Source organism: Solanum stenotomum, unplaced genomic scaffold, assembly GCF_019186545.1.
Source record: "Solanum stenotomum isolate F172 unplaced genomic scaffold, ASM1918654v1 scaffold33028, whole genome shotgun sequence".
Taxonomy (NCBI): Eukaryota; Viridiplantae; Streptophyta; class Magnoliopsida; order Solanales; family Solanaceae; genus Solanum; species Solanum stenotomum.
Window position 1 is genome coordinate 1 of NW_026032226.1, and position 18,412 is coordinate 18,412.

At 34.5% G+C, this 18,412-nt stretch overlaps 2 protein-coding genes and 1 pseudogene across 2 annotated transcripts; all 3 read right to left on the reverse strand.

The window, feature by feature from the left end:
- Nucleotides 1-280: 280 nt before the first annotated feature.
- LOC125852217 (disease resistance protein RPP13-like) lies at nucleotides 281-2,805 on the reverse strand (annotated as a pseudogene).
- A 2,771-nt stretch (nucleotides 2,806-5,576) lies between these two features.
- Nucleotides 5,577-8,117, reverse strand: LOC125852221 (disease resistance protein RPP13-like). Its single transcript, XM_049531956.1, has one exon. It carries the CDS (start codon nucleotides 8,115-8,117, stop codon nucleotides 5,577-5,579), a length of 2,541 nt encoding a protein of 846 aa, XP_049387913.1.
- A 6,959-nt stretch (nucleotides 8,118-15,076) lies between these two features.
- On the reverse strand, nucleotides 15,077-18,116 carry LOC125852218 (disease resistance protein RPP13-like). The gene has a single exon (XM_049531950.1). The coding sequence runs from the start codon at nucleotides 17,921-17,923 to the stop codon at nucleotides 15,377-15,379; it is 2,547 nt and encodes an 848-aa protein (XP_049387907.1). The 5' UTR covers nucleotides 17,924-18,116; the 3' UTR covers nucleotides 15,077-15,376.
- Nucleotides 18,117-18,412: the final 296 nt, after the last annotated feature.

Consider the following 18,412-nt stretch of genomic DNA (forward strand, 5'->3'; position numbering starts at 1 on the left):
AATAAAAAATATATATATATATATATATATATATATATTAAGTTGGAAAAAAGACATTTTTGGCCTATTAAGTACAACAATAAAAGCATTTTTAGACCAAACTAGTGAAGATAATCATATTTTTTAAACCCCTTTTCTGTTAATTAAATCTTCACAAAATCCCCCCCCAAAAAAAAGTTCTCTTCCAACACATTTTTCCACACACTAACAAAAATAGAAAGAAATCAAACATTCAAAAACCAAAAAACATTCAAATAGGTTTCTATTATCAATTAAAACCTTACATATGGTTGTAAAGATCCACCGCATTTAATTTCTCTTCAACATATTTCATTCTCTCTGGAATCTCCTTCATCTTTGAACTTTTAATGAGAGGCATGGCACTTGTGGCTAAATGCCATCTTTCTAGGTTTGAAAGATGATAAAGATGAAGGAACTCGAGTTGATGGAAGCTATTATCACTGCACATTATTTCTTTTCCATTATAAGCATCTTCTAACATGAGATCACTTAGATTTGGCAACATTCCCAAAGTAGGCATCGGATCTTCCATGAGTTTTGACTTCCAAAGAACCATCATAGTGATGGAATTTGGAAACAGAGGAAGTTTCTCTATTCTCCCTTTTAACAACAATTTCTGGAGCTTTTGACAAGAACTAAGAAATTCAAGGGATGAGAATGATTCATCCAATTTACAAAACAATGTGAGACTACTAAGGTTTTTCAAGCTGCTAATGTTGTTCAGGGAGTAAGATTTGGTAATTTGATGCATGCTTAATTCTCGAAGATTGACTAAATCAACAGAGTCAACATCTTTCCACTGATCACAACGAACGTGTTTAAGAACTTCCAGACTAGTGAGTTTGCTTATACGTTTCAGAGGTTTTGAATACGAAGCAACTAAATGTCTTAGATTTATCAGGTCAGCTGTCTCGTGGGGTAGTTCGCAAGAGTATCCCCGCTCATTGACAAAAAGTGTCTGTAGATTCTTGAGGTTGCCAATGGAAGAGGGAACATCACGGATAGCTCTCAATCTTAGCAACTTAAGGTGGTACAAACTTCCAATGGCATCAGCTATTATAGACACAACACGCATATCCAAGTACAACACGTAGAGATGTTGGAACACACTACTGAAGTTCATAAGACTGATATTACGAAAATCTGGATCAGAGAGCATAATTGACCTCAACTTCAAGTTAGAAAGATCAAGTGAGAGGTACCTTTCTCCTTGACTATGAATGACATGTCTGATACATAAGGAGGATATCGAGTGCTTTCTTGGATCATAAAAGTCAAAGAAGTTTACCTCCAATGCCTTTTGTATCGCAAGATCACGGAGTAAATCATGAACCCTACAGTCAGCAACTTTTTCCCAAAGTGTTTTAGCCACTTGAACCAAGCTTCTTCTTATCAGCTCATTCAAGAAGCCTTCAGCGACATCCTCCATTCTTTCTTCTCCTCTTGGTATGATGAAACCCTCTGCCATCCACAACCATATTATGTTATCAGCCTCAAGCACTTGATCTTCTGGAAAAATACCAAAGTAGAGAAAACACTGCTTGAGCGCAGTTGACAAATCATTGTAGCTTAATGATAGTATGTTAGAGATTTCAATAAATTTATCTTCTTTAATGTTCTTCTAAAGGTGATCTTCCACCTTTTGCCATTCGTTTAGCCCCTTTTTATGCGAAAGTAGTCCGCTCAATACAACAATCGCAAGAGGTAAGCCTCTACACTTTTCCACCATATCCTTAGCTAGCTTTCCATTTCTGGAACCATTGCTCGAACATCAAGTAGTTTCCTACGAAAGAGATCCCAACTTTCTTCTTGGCTTAGGAAACAAAGTTAATGAACAAAACCTCTTTTGTCTACTCTTTCAGCGACATCCTCTTTGCGTGTGGTAATAATGACTCTACTGCCATTCTTGCTATCCGGGAATGCTCTTTTCAAACTCTCCCATGCTTCTCTCTGCCATACATCATCAACCACCACAAGGTATTTGCGTTCTTTTAATAGATCACAAAGATAAATTTCTAGATCTCCTTCTGTCATCCTTTCCAACAAATCTAGAGTTTCGTTGGTGCGCCCTTGGATGGATTTTATGATATTCCTGAAAAGATCCATGGTGTTGTACTCTTGAGAAACACATATCCAAGAGCGTGTAGGGAAACTAGAGGCTATATTAGGACTGGTGTAAAGTTTTCTCGCAAGAGTGGTCTTGCCTAAACCCCCCATTCCATAAATGGAGAGGACGCTTAGACGAGGCTCTGATTTGAGAAGTTCAGCTAGCAATGTTTGTACAACATCCTGAAAGCCAAAAAAAATGTAATCCTGGTCATCCACATATGAGGTAGTTCTCCTCAATGTTCTAACATGATTACTTGGCCCTTCTTCAGCATTACTATTGATATTTGTAATACCATAAGTCTCTCGTTTGCGAGAGATATCCATGATTCGTTTCTTGAGTGATTGGATCTCCTTGGCGACATTGTAGAATTTCTTCTCCTTCCTACATATGAAAGCACAAGCCTTGAGACAACTAGCACGTTTACCAGCCTCAAAGCTGTAAGTTTCAAGTATAGCAACAGCGTCATTAGCAATAGAGTTAATCTCAAACACCCATTGTACAACTCTATGATCCGCACATTGCTTTAGTTCTGCATCTTTGAGGAAAGGTTGTATGAAGAGTAGCTCATTTCTCTGCCATGTAATTTCATCTCTGAGACTTGTAAGCAGGGAAACTTGTTGACTGAGGAAATCACCCAATTTTCGAAGTGCAAATGACAGAAAGGAATCAGCCATCTTCAGGAGTGTTGATTTGTATTTAGAAAAGAGGGGGCGGTAGGCTGTATATATACAAATAAAGTTTAAGTCAAGAATGAAGATATAATGCCAAAAATGGACGATCAATACGAAAGCAAGACATGAATTATTTGCCGGCATATGCATTGGTTAAAACACTATGTGGCTGTGTTTGATACTATCAATGTCATATCATGATAACAAGTTAAGACAATTCAAATTGAAATATCACCTGAAATTAAATTTATCTTTTGTAGTAACATAATCAGTAATCACATATAGTTCCCTGATAGTACATATAATTTTTTTAAATACAATTTTCCTTAGTAAAAATCATAGCACTCATAGTGCATATAATTTTTTCTTAAAAATTATCATTATAAGTAAAAATAAAATAAAATGGGACCCCAAAAATATGGGCCTCAAGTAATGGATTTAGTGGCCTAGGGGTTAAGACGGCCCTGGTTGTGGTAAATGACAGTTAGTGGTATTAAATACTTCTAGTAATTCTATTTTATCATTTACCGTAACTTTATTATAATAGCTTTATCACGCAACCTATTTTATTATAATACGATAAAGAGGTTGTTTTCGAAAGACCCTTGGCTCAAGAAAAATATTTTGAAAGAAATGCAAAAGCCAAAAAAGTTGCTATGAAAATATGGATTCCTCTGAATATTTAGTGAAGTCTGAATTCTGATGAGTAACAATCAGATGTGAGTAGTCTATTTATACTACTCAATAAGCTACTCAATACAAGTTCTTGTTAGTAACTAACTGTCACTATCTATAACTAACTTAGTAACTAATTAATTAACACTCTTTTCTAACTGTTTTCTGGAAGTAGTCTGACAGATTTCTTTGTTTGAGTTCTATCAACATGGTGATAGATAGTTAAAACAAAAACAACCAACATTATAGTAGATCAAGCTATAATTAATTTGATTTATGAAAAAACATAGAACCAATAGAGAAAAACAATTGAGAAAGATTGAACAACAGAGTCTTGCGTCTTAAGTGAAGAACTAATCATAAACTTAAAAGAAAGAATTTTACTGAGAAAACGATTTGGGTGGGGGAGAGGTGGGGAAGACAATTTCACATGTCTTTATTTAATTCGTCACTTTGGCATGTCATCAGCGAGTGTGTTACACACACCTTACATATTTGGCTGATTGTTAAAAAAGTGTCAAAAAGACATAACGGGGCATAACATGAAGTGTCTAAAATGAACAAATTATAGTTAAAGTGTCTAGATAGTTAGGTACGAGCAATACTCATTCAGCTAATAAACTAGAGCCTACTCTTGTTGCCCCGATCCACAGAGATTTAGTCATTTGTCACTCTGATTGTCTTACGAGGAGATCCATCTGTTGATTTTTGGTGTGACCCTAATTTCTATTTCGTTCATCTTTTTTTTGTCTTTCCATTGTTTTGTTGTTGTAATGTGATTTCTTATGTTTGTTAAAGTTGCAAGAATTTTCAGGTTTATGTCAGAAGATTCAGTTCTACTACTCACTACTAGTTATCTAATTTAAGTTAAACAAAGAGGAACTTGAAAATATTAGTTTAGAACTCAGTAACTTAAAAGAGACTAAAATACTAAGTGTATATTACAAGAGAGAAATGAAAGCATATAGCCTTTGGTAGCCAAAATCCAAAGTTGCATTGTCTCTCCTCTGATGGATTATTTTCCCTCTTCAAACTTCGATGAGTTAGAGATGACCTCTGATATAGCCTTTGGTAGCCAAAATCCAGGTCGTTCGATAGAGGCTGCACGATCAAGTACCAATGGATCCCGTAATGTGATCTGAATGCCATCATATGTCCACAACTCTAGCTAAGCCAGCAACCGCAACATCCATGTTCTTGACATCCCAGCTCGTTCCACGTGCTTATACTTCCTGCTTTGGCCATTGTCCTAATTTAGAAACTCGCTCCATAGAAATCAGAGGCGGAAGATAAGAAAAAAAAAAAGGAACAATTAGAGGATTTTATTTACACATACGGCACTATGACATCTGCTATTGGCTAACTTGCAACATGTTGTTAGTTGTTAACTTGTTTTTGCAACTACGACTTCTCTTTAGAAAAGAATACTATCTCACCTTTCATTGTACTTCTCTCAAATTTATATATTGATCTTCAACAAAAAACATAATACTAATGTAGTTCAAGTGGAATTGGCTATAAAGTAGGAAATATTATTGATCAGAAATAGTGCAGGAATTGGAGTGTTACCTGCAATCTCACTCCAGCATGGTTTTCTGTCTTTACTAGATGAAGAGACACACTAGGTGATGCCCAGACAGTGACGTAGATTGTTTCAACTGAGGCTTGAACTAGATCCAGTCTAACTATATGTACAGTCTGCCCATGCTGCAAGAAAATGGTGAAAATTGCATTTTAGAGTCGAAAAGTCATTTTTGCAGCCTTACCCTGCATTTAAGGAAGAGGCTGTTTTCACAACTCGAACCCATGACCTCTTAGTCACATGGAAGCAACTTTATAGTTACGTCAAAGCTCCCCTTCAGTAGACAAGTAAGAAAAGATGTCCTCCAGTGGAAAAGGAAAACCAAATATATCAGTCCCTCCCTTAACCAATTGAGACTTGATCTGGTTAAATATTATGAAAATATTTTCTTTTCTCTTCAAGTGACAGTTTCTTCTCCTGTTTCCCCCAAATATTATTTAACACGTACGCTATTTATAAAATAAAAATGAACAAAGTTATGTAAGATGGGGATTTGTTTGTATAGGTACCTTTGCTATTACCAAAGAAAACTTGCCATATGCTTGCCAAGATCTATCTCATTTAATTTCTCTTCAACATCTTTCATTCTCTCTGGAGTCTCCTTCAGCTCTGAACAGTGATGGATACCAAGACCTTTAATGAGAGGCATTGCACTTGTGCCTAAATGCCATCTTTCTAGGTTCCGAAGTTTTATAAGATGAAGGAACTCGAGTTGACTGAAGCTGTTATCACTGCACATTATTTCTTTTCCTTCATAAGCATCTTCTAATATGAGATTCCTTAGGTTTGGCAACATTCCCAAAATAGGCATCGGATCTTCTATCATTGTGATGGAATTTGGAAACAGAGGCAGTTTCTCTATTTTCCCATGTAAGCACAATTTCTGGAGCTTTTGACAAGAATTAACAAATTCCAGGGATGGGAATGATTCTTCAAGATGGTCACAAAACAATCTGAGAGTGCTAAGGTTTTTCAAGATGCTAATGTTGTTTAAGGAGTAAGATTTCATAATACGTTGCATGCTTAATTCTCGAAGATTGACTAAATCAACAGGGTCAACATCTATCCACTGATCACAACAAACGCCTTGAAGAACTTCAAGACTAGTGAGTTTGCTTATAAGTTTCAGAGGTTTTGAATACGAAGCAACTAAATGTCTTAGATTTATCAGGTCAGCTGTCTCGCGGGGTAGTCTGCAAGAGTATAGCCCCTCATTGACAATAAGTGTCTGTAGATTCTTGAGGTTGCCAATGGAAGTTGGAAGATCACGGATACCTCTCAATCTTAAGAACTTGAGGTGGTACAAACTTCCTATGGCATCAGGTACTCTATACATATTCCAATTCATTGTATCCAAGTACAACACATACAGATGTTGGAACACACTCCTGAATTTTATAAGACTAATCTTATGAAAATTTGGATCAAAGAACAAAATTGACCTCAACTTTAAGTTAGAAAGATCAAGTGAGAGGTACCTTACTCCTTGACTATGAATGCCATGTCTGATACATAAAGAGGATATGGAGTGGTTCTTTGGATCATAAATGTCAAAGAAGTTCACCTCCAATGCCTTTTGTATCACAAGATCACGAAGTAAATCATGAACCCTACAATGAGTAACTTTTTCCCAAAATGTGTCTACCACTTGAACCAAGCTTCTTCTTATCAGCTCATTCAAGAAGCCTTCAGCGACATCCTCCATTCTTTCTTCTCCTCTTGGTACGAAACCCTCAGCCATCCACAACCTTATTATGTTATCAGCCTCGAGAACTTGATCTTCTGGAAAAATACCAAAGTACAGAAAACACTGCTTGAGCACAGTTGACAAATCATTGTAGCTTAATGATAGAATGCAGGAGATTTCAATAAATTTATCTTCAATAATGTTCTTCCAAAGTTGATCTTTCACTTCTTGCCATTTGTCCAGCCCCCCTCTATGCGAAAGTAGTCCACTCAATACAACAATTGCAAGAGGTAAGCCTCTACACTTTTCCACCATATCCTTAGCTAGGCTTTCCATTGCTGGAACCATTGCTCGAACATCAAGTAGTTTCCTACAAAAGAGATCCCAACTTTCTTCTTGGCTTAGGAAACGAAGTTTATGGACAAAACCTCTGTTGTCTGCTCTTTCAGCGACATCCTCTTTGCGCGTGGTAATAATAACTCTGCTGCCATTCTTGCCATCCGGGAATGCTCTTTTCAAACTTTCCCATGCTTCTCTCTGCCATACATCATCAACCACCACAAGGTATTTGCGTTCTTTCAATAGATCACGAAGGTGAACTTCTAGATCTCCTTCTGTCATAGTTTCTAACAATCCTAGAGTTCCTTTGGTGCGACCTTGGATGGATTTTATGATAGTCTTGAGAAGATCCATTGTGTTGTACTCTTGAGAAACACATATCCAAGCACGTGTAGAGAAGCTAGACGCTATATTAGGATTTTTGTAGAGGTTTCTTGCAAGAGTGGTCTTGCCTAATCCGCCCATTCCATAAATGGAGACGACGCTTCGACGAGGCGCTGCTTTGAGAAGTTCAGATAGCAATGTTTGTACAACATCCTGAAGTCCAACAAAAATGTAATCCTGGTCATCCACATATGAGGTAGTTCTCCTCAATGTTCTAACGTGATTACTTGGCCCTTCCCCAGCATTACTATTGATATTTGTAATACCATAAGTCTCTCGTTTGCGAGAGATATCTATGATTCGCTGCTTGAGTGATTGAATCTCCTCGGCGACATTGTAGAATTTCTTCTCCTTCCTATATATGCAAGCCCAAGCCTTGAGACAACTAGCACCTTTATCAGCCTCAAAGGTGTAAGTCTCGAGTATAGCAACAGCATCATTAGCAATAGTGTTGATTTCAAACACCCATTGTTGAACTCTATGATCTACACATTGCTTTAGTTCTGCATCTTTGAGGAAAGATTGTATGAAGAGTAGCTCATTTCTCAGCCACTCAACTTCCTTTCTCAGATTTTTACGCAGGGAAACTTGTTGTATGAGGAAATCACCCAATTTTTGAACTGCAAATGACAGAAAGGCATCAGCCATCTTTATGGTTGAAAAAAAGAAGAGATGAATATTGGAAATCAATATTTTTTGAAAAAAGGTAAAGTGTGTATGGAAATTAATATTGGAAGCAGTAGATTGAGAGATGAATAATATTGTTATGATGGAATAAAATATTGAGAGTTTGATAAGTGATGAATATTGTTAACATGGAATTCAGTATTTAAAGCTTAAAAAATCCGACAGAGGAAAAAGTCTAAAAGTAGAAAGATGATAGAATTTGAGGTTGATGGTAAAGAAAGAAAAGTATATATTCTCTACTAACTGCAAGCCAAGAATTTAAAATTGCATAACACAAGTTATGCTCAGTGTAGTGGTGAAGCCAAAAGTTGCCGTTCAAGATTTAGTATATATGTATGAAAAATAAGTTTTAACTTTTGTATAATTTTTTATATACATAGTATAATTTTTCAACGAAAGATGTCCGATTGAACACCCTAAGCTATATGTGGCTACGCCACTACTTCATTGGCACAAGTTGTGTGTTTAGACAAGAACTTATGTCCCAAGGCACAAGTCCCCCAGGGCAAACAACAACAACAAGTAGGGTCTGGAGAGGGCAAAATGTATGCAGACCATACCACTACCTCGTGGAGGTAAAGGTTGTTTCAGAAAGGCCCTCGGCAATAAGTCCCCTGGGGAAAATATCACGATATTTCTGTACTTTATACTTTATTTAAAAAGGCATACTATCATATTAGATCAAATTTTATTATTCAGAAGAGTTGGTTTAATTGTTCCTCTACCTAAATCACTTTTAGCTAATTAATTGTATTCCATTTGCTTTATTTGATCGAAACATGTTTGACTAGGTATGCCATTTTAATCAGGACTAGAAGATTTTTAAAATATATGGTTTTTAAAATTTTCATGGTATCAATGTGGTTATAAAATCATATTATTAATAGTAAAATGAGAAGTTTTAAATTTAATTAGTATGTTCAAATTTCATCTTTAAATTATAGATATCTTTCTTTTCTTTTTAACTATCCTTGTTAGGGGAATCTATAGGAAAAAATATGATGAACATGACTTCTCAATTTGAAGATGCGTTTTATAACTTTGGAAAGAAGAAATAAAATATTCGAATTCAGCCTCGGAGGTTATTCCAAAAAGATTTTGTAAGAGCTTGAAGGTCAATATCTCAAAATTGATTTGCTGGAAACGAATTTTGTTTCGAATTGGTGATTTTTCAAAAGAACTGATGAAACGTCGACGAGACAAATAATATAAAATTTGAGATTATTTGGGTAAAATTTGAATTAGCTTCGGACTGAATTTTTAATTATAGTTCGTTGAAATTCAAAATTACCGTCGAATTATATAAAAAATCATATGATAATCATATAGTGACGGATGCATTATATGTAAATTGTTTTTTAAGTTTGGTATTTTATTGTAGTTGTATTTTTTTCGGTCTCCCACTAGGTGTCCGATACCTGCTAGAGCTCGACTGTCTCGAATTCACGCCGTGTAGAGTGTACTCTTTAATATAAAAATATTTTTCTTTTACTAATTAATTCAAAGAAGCCGAATACTCTATGGTTAATTTTTGCATAAAAATTAGGAAAAAAACATTTCAGAAAGTTACTTAGTTATAACAAGCAACAAACAGTTTTGTGAACTAATAGCTAGGGGTGCGCATCGGTCGGTTCGGTTCGGTTTTAGGTGTTATTGGTTCGGTTTATCAGTTTTCGGTTTGTAATTACTTCAAACCGATAACCAAACCAATAACATATTTCTTATCGGTTTTTGGTTAATCGGTTTATGGTACTTAACGGTTCGGTTTTCGGTTTAACCAATAAGAAAATACTCATATATATTATATACACGATAAGAAAATTTTTAAATAAACCATATGATTTTTCCAGCATTTGGCATGAAAGTAATAATCATAAAAGTAACAATCATTTTTCTTGCAAGTTTAGACACTAGACACATCAAAGGAAAAAGTGTGAAAGTAACAATCGTTTAACCATTAACAAAAAGTGTGAAAGTAACAATCGTTTAACCATTAACAATAAGACTAGTAAATTTAGTATAGTCTTATTGGGTTATCGGTTTAACCATTAACAAAAATTATAAAACCGGAAACCGAACCAATAACCCAATAAAAAATTTTGCAAAACCATTTAAAAACCGTTAGCCCAATAACCCAATATCAATAAACCAATAGTGTTTTTTTCGGTTCGGTTTATTGGTTAAATTGGTTTTTGCACACCCCTACTAATAGCCCACCAATAAGCTCTTTAACATAAGTAATTTATGTAGGGGAAGTTTCGCATATAGCCATTAATTATAAAAATACCTTAATTATGTATATAGCCATTAAAAATAGCTTAATTATGCATATAGCCACTAAAAATAGCTTAATTATACATATAGACACTAAAAACAAGTTATACCAAAATCATGGAATATTTAAGTTGCATTGATGGAGAAACCAATAGAGATGGACAAATCTATTTAAACAAGAACATGTGAAACTCAAAACAAATAGAAGATAGGAAGATATACGATAATAGAGAGGCTAGATACATATGGATTCAATTTTGAGAAAGAAAATTCTAACCACATTCCTTATAATTGGAATGTTTTTGTTTAATAGTTTTGTGAGAAGTGAACCAAATACCAAAGAGATTAACCATATTTGCAATGGCAATGTGTATGATAAGACTTAAGAGTGGTCCATTTGCACTAAGTTTGGCTAATGTTGTTGAAGCATTACAAAATGTGACACCAAATCAAGGTTTTGATTACTACATAACATCTCCTTATCCTAATGATGCTTTATCTTATGGCCATGCTACTTGCAACTCCATTATTGAATTTTCAGATTGTGGTCTTTGTCTAAGTAGTGCAAAATCATTCTTGTTAAGTAATTGTGATGGTAGCATTGGAGGTCAAGTTGAATTTGTTGATTGCTCACTGAGGTACGAACAATACTCGTTCAGCTAATAAACCAGAGCCTACTCTTGTTGCCATGATCCATGAAGATTCAGTCAATTGTCACTCTAATTGTCTTATGAAGAGATTCCTCATTGATTTTTGATGTATCCTGATTCCTATCTCGTTTCGTTCATCTTCGTTTCTTCCTTTTTCCATTGTTTTGTTTATTGGGAAAGGCAAGAACAAAATAAATGTGCACGACAGGGCAATAGCGGAAAAAAATCCAAGTAAAAAATTTCTCTTCTATTTGAACCAAGAGAAGACAAAATAATGCAAGAAAAACACTGTTTGGGGCCGTAAACAAATCAACCAAGCAAACAAAATAAATACACACACGAGACACCATATTTAACATGGAAAACCTCTTCGGTGTGAAGAGTAAAAACCGCAAGGTCAAAGCTCCACTAAAATCAACAAGAGTTACAAAAGTGTTCTCCAAAATGGTCACCAACAAAGTGTCAAACAATGAGCAACACAACTACAAGATAGCACCAAAAACTAGAGAAATAAAAGGAGCAAAAACACCAAATATGCAGCTATTGTTCACGAGCAAAAATCTGGAGTTACAGGACTCCAAAACACCCTCTTTCAATTCCCAATCAAATATTAAGTTGAAAGGATCAAGTTGTCCAAAAATCAGCTCAATCGGATAAGAAACGAAGTTGGAATCGCAATTCGAAGTTGGCTGCTAGGGCTTGTGCGAAAATCTGCACTCTCTCACTATTCTCTCTATATGTCTACTCTCAATCTCTTGTGATTCTTCAAAATAAGACCTAAAAAGAAAGTCTTACATATGCACAATAATATTGGGCTTATGGACAAAAGTGGGCTAGTCAAATTTGAGCTAAATTTATCCACATAGAAAGGGAAAAAGGCCCAAAACCCAACATTGTCGTTGACTTGTTGTAATGTTATATTGAGGTAAAATTTCAAATTGAGATACTGTGATTTTTTATGTTTGTCGAAGTTGCAAGAATTTTCCAGTTTATGTCAAGAAGTTTCAGTACCCCTCACCACTAGTTATCGAATTTAGTTAGACAAAGAGGAATTGAGAAAATATTAATTTAGAACTTCAGTAACTTAAAAAGACTAAAATCTCGAGTGTTTAATTACAAGAAATAATTTTGACAGGTTCCTATTTTCCACTATAATGGAACATGAATAAACATCAACTACACGAATAATTTGCACAAGTAGCACAATCTGAATTTATTAAATTTGAAGTACATGTAGCATGGCCATAAGCTACATCATAATTAGGATAAGGAGATGTTACGTAATAATCATAACTGAAGAAAAATATTTTATTTATAAACTCAAAAGTTCTATATGTTTCTGTATATTTCTGTGTATTTCTTCTGTATGTTGAAAATAACTAGTAACATCCCTATTTATAAAATTATTTATATACGTATACATCTATTTTAAAAAACTGATCGAAAGTAGAACATAATTAACCGTGCACCATGAGGAGTTGGTACAAGCTAGAGAAATCACTCGCGAGACCAGAATTTGAATCCATCTAGTGTCTTATTTCATTGTTTTTATTTTAAGTTTAATTTAAAGCTTATATTTGAGTCATTAGTGACCAATTGAATACTACATTATCCGTTAATATTTATTATTGAAAATTTTGCTAACGGCCTAAAGTAAGATAATATTGATGCACCTCGATAATATTGGAGCACCCAAAGTCTTCAAATCCTGAGTTCACCTCCAAGTCCATATGTATAATTTGATTAGGAGTATTTGTAAGTGTCAAGATTATCTCTTTATTCAAAATTGAACTCATATCTATATGTACTAGATGGTGGGTGCCCGGCGCGCACGGACCCAATATTTATCCATCTCTGTGTGTAAAAATTATCTTGGAACGCAAAACAGATGAGATAGCAGCACCAAAACAAATGGATCTAAATCAATGAGCATCAAAAGAACACCAGAGACCGGTAACAAAAAAAAAAATTTATGCTTTATTTAGTAGCTAACATAAACTACATGCAGTAGGATGATAAACATAGCAAATAAACAGGTCTAAAATATATTGAATAATTTAAGAATTTAAAATGCAATTATAACAGTGCAACTATGTTTGTTGAACAACAAACATAGAATCAAAGTTAGGATGCCTCTCATTTTGAGAAATTTATAGAATCTTTCTTAAAGTTCAGTTTTAATAACAAAATGGTTTATCAAAATTTTATTGATCAAGACATCAAATCTCACCATAGGAGCTAGGTCATTCTCATGTGATATTATAAGATTTTCAATAGCTAGATATTAATTTATCAGAAGCTCAACTATCCAAATGAATTTTAAAAGATGAATTTCATTTTTTACCGTTAATTCTATACTACCTTAAAAGCATGAACTCCAAACTTGAATGTTGAATTACAATAATACCCCCAATTAAAAAAATACTCAATTTATTTACTTATTAATTTAAATAAGTTTATTATATTGAAAGTAGATACCTTTTCAAATTAAAGGATTGCGACTTTTTCAATGAGTTGTGATTTTCCAAAGGGTTGTGACTTTTTTTTACGGGTTGTGACTTTTTCAATGAGTTGTCACTTTTCCAAAGGGTTGTGATTTTTTCGAAGAGCTGTGACTTTTCTAAAGGGTTGTGCCTTTTCTGATGAGTTGTGCCTTTTTCAAAGGGTTGTGGCTTTGCTGATATGCAGTGACTTTTTTGAAAGGCTGTGACTTTTCGGATAAGGCACAATTAACACCTATTCATACTACTATTTGACAGTTATAAAAAGAGGGGTTTCCTCGCACTTTTAAACTACATTTTCTTTAAGTTCTCTACTCTTCTTCTTCTTAAAAAATCTCAAGTGTTATTTGCAAAAATTGATTAAGTTCAAAATTCAAGGTACCTCATAAGAAAAAGTTGGTGAAAAAATTGTAGGAATCATTCATCAATTCACACTCGTATTTTTTTCTTACCATTTTCATGAGTTCAGTGATGAAAAGTTGTGGGAGAGACAATAAAATTAAACAGATATGAAAAAAGGCATATGATTTGGGTAAGATATTTCTTCTTTATTTTTTTATTTTCTATTCTTTTCCCTCAAACGAAGGAGTTTCTTCCTAATTTTTCTAAAACAATGGGTATCAACGTAGTCCATTGAATTATTAGTTTTGATATTAAATTCACTATTCAAAAATAGATTTTCACTTTTACTTATAATATGATAACATAGTCATGATAATAATTATTGTTTAATAGATATGTACGTAAAAATGAACGTAGAAAGTAAAGTGTTGGTGTCAAGAGATTTAAATCAAATGGAACACTAGAGTAAATATAGCATGAACATATATTTTTGTCTTCCTTCTTCATTGACTATGTATTGTTCCATATAATTTTTCTTTATGTCACAAGATACACACTCTTTACTAGCTATATAAAAATAGATAAGAAAATTGTGATTGATCATTAAATGATCTTATATCATATTAATGATTCTATAAATAATACTTTACATTTTATTCATCTATTGTTTTTTATTATTGAAAATTTTAAATATTTAATATCATGATACAACTTCTATAAGAAAAATCATTATTAGGAAAAGAACGTGCTTTAAAAAAAAAGGAGAAATAATAAATTTAATTGGAAAAAGACAGTTTTGACTTATTAAGTAACAATAACAACATTTATAGATCAAACTATTGAAGACAATGATATTTTTGGATCAAACTATCAACCAAGGATATTTTTATTCATTTTACATGATTTAAGAATATTGTAAACCCTTTTTCAGCTAATTAAATCATCACAAAATCCAAAAAAAGAAGAAGTTGTTTTCCAACACATGTTTCCACACACTAAGAAAAGCCAAAAACAGAAAGAAACTAAACATTGAAAAACGAAAACATAAGAAAAAACAGCAAACTTGATTGATGGTTGGAGAAGGCAAGTTGATGAAGTGAGAGCTTCTTCTCTGTTGATTTAACACAAATATTATTTATTTATATTTATATAAAAGAGGAACAAAAAAATACTACTAAATTGTGGACAAGAGAGTATTTTTAATTTCATTTTTTTAACATATAAATAAAGCATTGTCTTAAATGTGGATAAGCAAGAGAACACACAGTAGACGAATTATGTTCAAACCAATTATACTCACTCAAAAAACTTAAAACAATAATAAGAAATGAAACACTAAAACCACTCAATTAATAACCAATGTGCTTGGCAGAAATGTCATTCCCCCATTAATACCTCTACGATTATGAAGACATCATATATCTATATATATATATATGCTTGAAAAGCTTCACTACGTATAATTCCTCCTCAACAGCTCCACGTCTTTCATTCTCTCAGGAATCTCCTTTAAATTTGGACAGTCATGGATACCAACACCTTTAATCAGAGGCATGGCACTTGTGCCTAAATCCCATCTTTCTAGCTTTGAAAGATCACGAAGACAAAGGAACTCTAGTTGACTGAAGCCATTATCACTGCACATTATTTCTTTTCCTTCATAAGCTCCAACCAAATGGAGATTCCTTAGGTTTGGCAACATTCCCAATATAGGCATCGGATCTTCCGTCAGTTTTGAGTTCTCAAGAAGCATCATTGTGATGGAATTTGGAAACAGAGGCAGTTTCTCTATTCTCCCTTTTAACAACAATTTCTGGAGCTTTTCACAACAATTAACAAATTCAAGGGATGGGAATGATTCAGTTTCTTGACAAAACAATGTGAGAGTGCTAAGGTTTTTCAAGCTGCTAATGTTGTTTAGGGAGTAAGATATGCTAATATGAAACATGCTTAATTCTCGAAGATTGACTAAATCAACAGGATCAACATATTTCCATTGATCACAAAAAACTCTTTCAAGAACTTGAAGACTAGTGAGTTTGCTTATATGTGCCAGAGGTTTTGAATACCGAACAACTAAATGTCTTAAATTTATCAAGTCAGCTGTTTCGCGGGGTAGTTGGCAAGTATTGTATCCAAAGTTAGTGACAACAAGTGTCTGTAGATTCTTGAGGTTGCCAATGGAAGATGGAAGATCACGGATACCTCTCAATCTTAACAACTTTAGGTGGTACAAACTCCCTATGGCATCAGGTATAGCACCACCGCCTTTAATATCCAAGTACAACACATATATATGTCGAAACACATCTATATGTTGGAACACGTTACGAAAATCCTGATCGAAGAACATAATTGACCTCAACTTCAAATTAGAAAGATCAAGTAAGTGATACCTTTCTCCTTGACCATGAATGGCAAGTCTGATACATGAAGAGGATTTGGAGTGCTTTCTTGGATGATAAATGTCAAAGAGGTTTGTGTCGGATGCCTTTTGTATGGCAAGATCACGGAGTAAATCATGAATCCTACATTCAATAACTTTTTCCCAAAACGTATTCACCACTTGAACCAAGCTTCGTCTTATCAGCTCATTCAAGAAGCCTTCAGCCACATCCTCCATTCTTTCTTCTCCATTTGGTACGAAACCCTCAGCCATCCACAACCTTATTATGTTTTCAGCCTCGAGAACTTGATCTTCTGGAAAAATACCCAAGTACAGAAAACACTGCTTGAGCACAATTGACAAATCGTTGTAGCTTAATGATAGAATGCAGGAGATTTCAATAAATTTATCTTCAATAATGTTCTTCCAAAGTTGATCTTTCACTTCTTGCCATTTGTCCAGCCCCCCTCTATGCGAAAGTAGTCCACTCAATACAACAATTGCAAGAGGTAAGCCTCTACACTTTTCCACCATATCCTTGGCTAGACTTTCCATTGCTGGAACCATTGCTCGAACATCAAGTAGTTTCTTACGAAAGAGATCCCAACTTTCTTCTTGACTTAGGAAACGAAGTTTATGAACAAAACCTCTGTCGTCTGCTCTTTCAGCGACATCCTCTTTGCGCGTGGTAATAATGACTCTGCTGCCATTCTTGCTATCCGGGAATGCTCTTTTCAAACTTTCCCATGCTTCTCTCTGCCATACATCATCAACCACCACAAGGTATTTGCGTTCTTTCAATAGATCACGAAGGTGAACTTCTAGATCTCCTTCTGTCATAGTTTCTAACAATCCTAGAGTTCCCTTGGTGCGACCTTGGATGGATTTTATGATAGTCTTGAGAAGATCCATGGTGTTGTACTCTTGAGAAACACATATCCAAGCACGTGTAGGGAAGCTACTGAGTATATCAGGACTGTTGTAGAGGTTTCTGGCAAGAGTGGTCTTGCCTAATCCGCCCATGCCATGAATGGAGAGGACGGTTCGACGAGGCTCTGCTTTGAGAAGTTGAGCTAGCAATGTTTGTACAACATCCTGAAGTCCAACAAAAATGTAATCCTGGTCATCCACATATGAGGTAGTTCTCCTCAATGTTCTAACCATGGCAGACTGATTACTTGGCCCTTCTCCAGCATTACTATTGATATTTGTAATACCATAAGTCTCTCGTTTGCGAGAGATATCTATGATTCGCTGTTTGAGTGATTGAATCTCCTCGGCGACATTGTAGAATTTCTTCTCCTTCCTATATATGCAAACGCAAGCCTTGAGATGACTAGCAAATTCATCGTCATCACCTTTATCAGCCTCAAAGCTGTAAGTCTCGAGTATAGCGACAGCATCATTCGCAACAGAATTGATTTCAAACACCCATTGTTGAACTCTATGATCTACACATTGCTTTAGTTCTGCATCTTTGAGGAAAGACTGTATGAAGAGTAGCTCATTTTTCAGCCACTCAATTTCCTTTCTCAGATTTTTACGCAGGGAAACTTGTTGCATGAGGAAATCACCCAATTTTTGAACTGCAAATGACAGAAAGGCATCAGCCATCTTCAGGAATACTACTTCTGATTGAAATACAAGTTGGAAAATGGGAGATAGAGATCAAAAGCAATAAGAGGGGACTGTATATTGGAATACAAGTTGGAAAATGGGAGATAGACATAAAAGTAAGAACAAATAATGTGTTCAATTAAGGGTCCACTTATCACTTATGTGATTAAAGTTTAGAAAAAAATGAAACATGACCATGTGGTTTCCGAATAAAAGAATTACGATTAGACAACCATTATCAAAAAGGAAAAAGATGTATTAAAGCTTTTTGAAGGGTACATTTTTTTTTGGAATATCTCACTGCTCCTTGATTGTCCATATCTAATGCGGTGATTAAATATGATGATTCATGGTAATGGCGGTTAGTGGTATTAAATATCTAGTAATTCTGTTTTATCACGCAATACTTTTCGTGTAGTTCCTCTTTCAAATTACTGATGTGTGACAGTATGTAAATAACGCAAAACAATACAATCTAGTAGTCTA

Coding starts and splice junctions, on each gene's coding strand:
- LOC125852221 (XM_049531956.1), bottom strand. CDS start 8,117: ATGGCTGATGCCTTTCTGTCATTTGCAGTTCAAAAATTGGGTGATTTC.
- LOC125852218 (XM_049531950.1), bottom strand. CDS start 17,923: ATGGCTGATGCCTTTCTGTCATTTGCAGTTCAAAAATTGGGTGATTTC.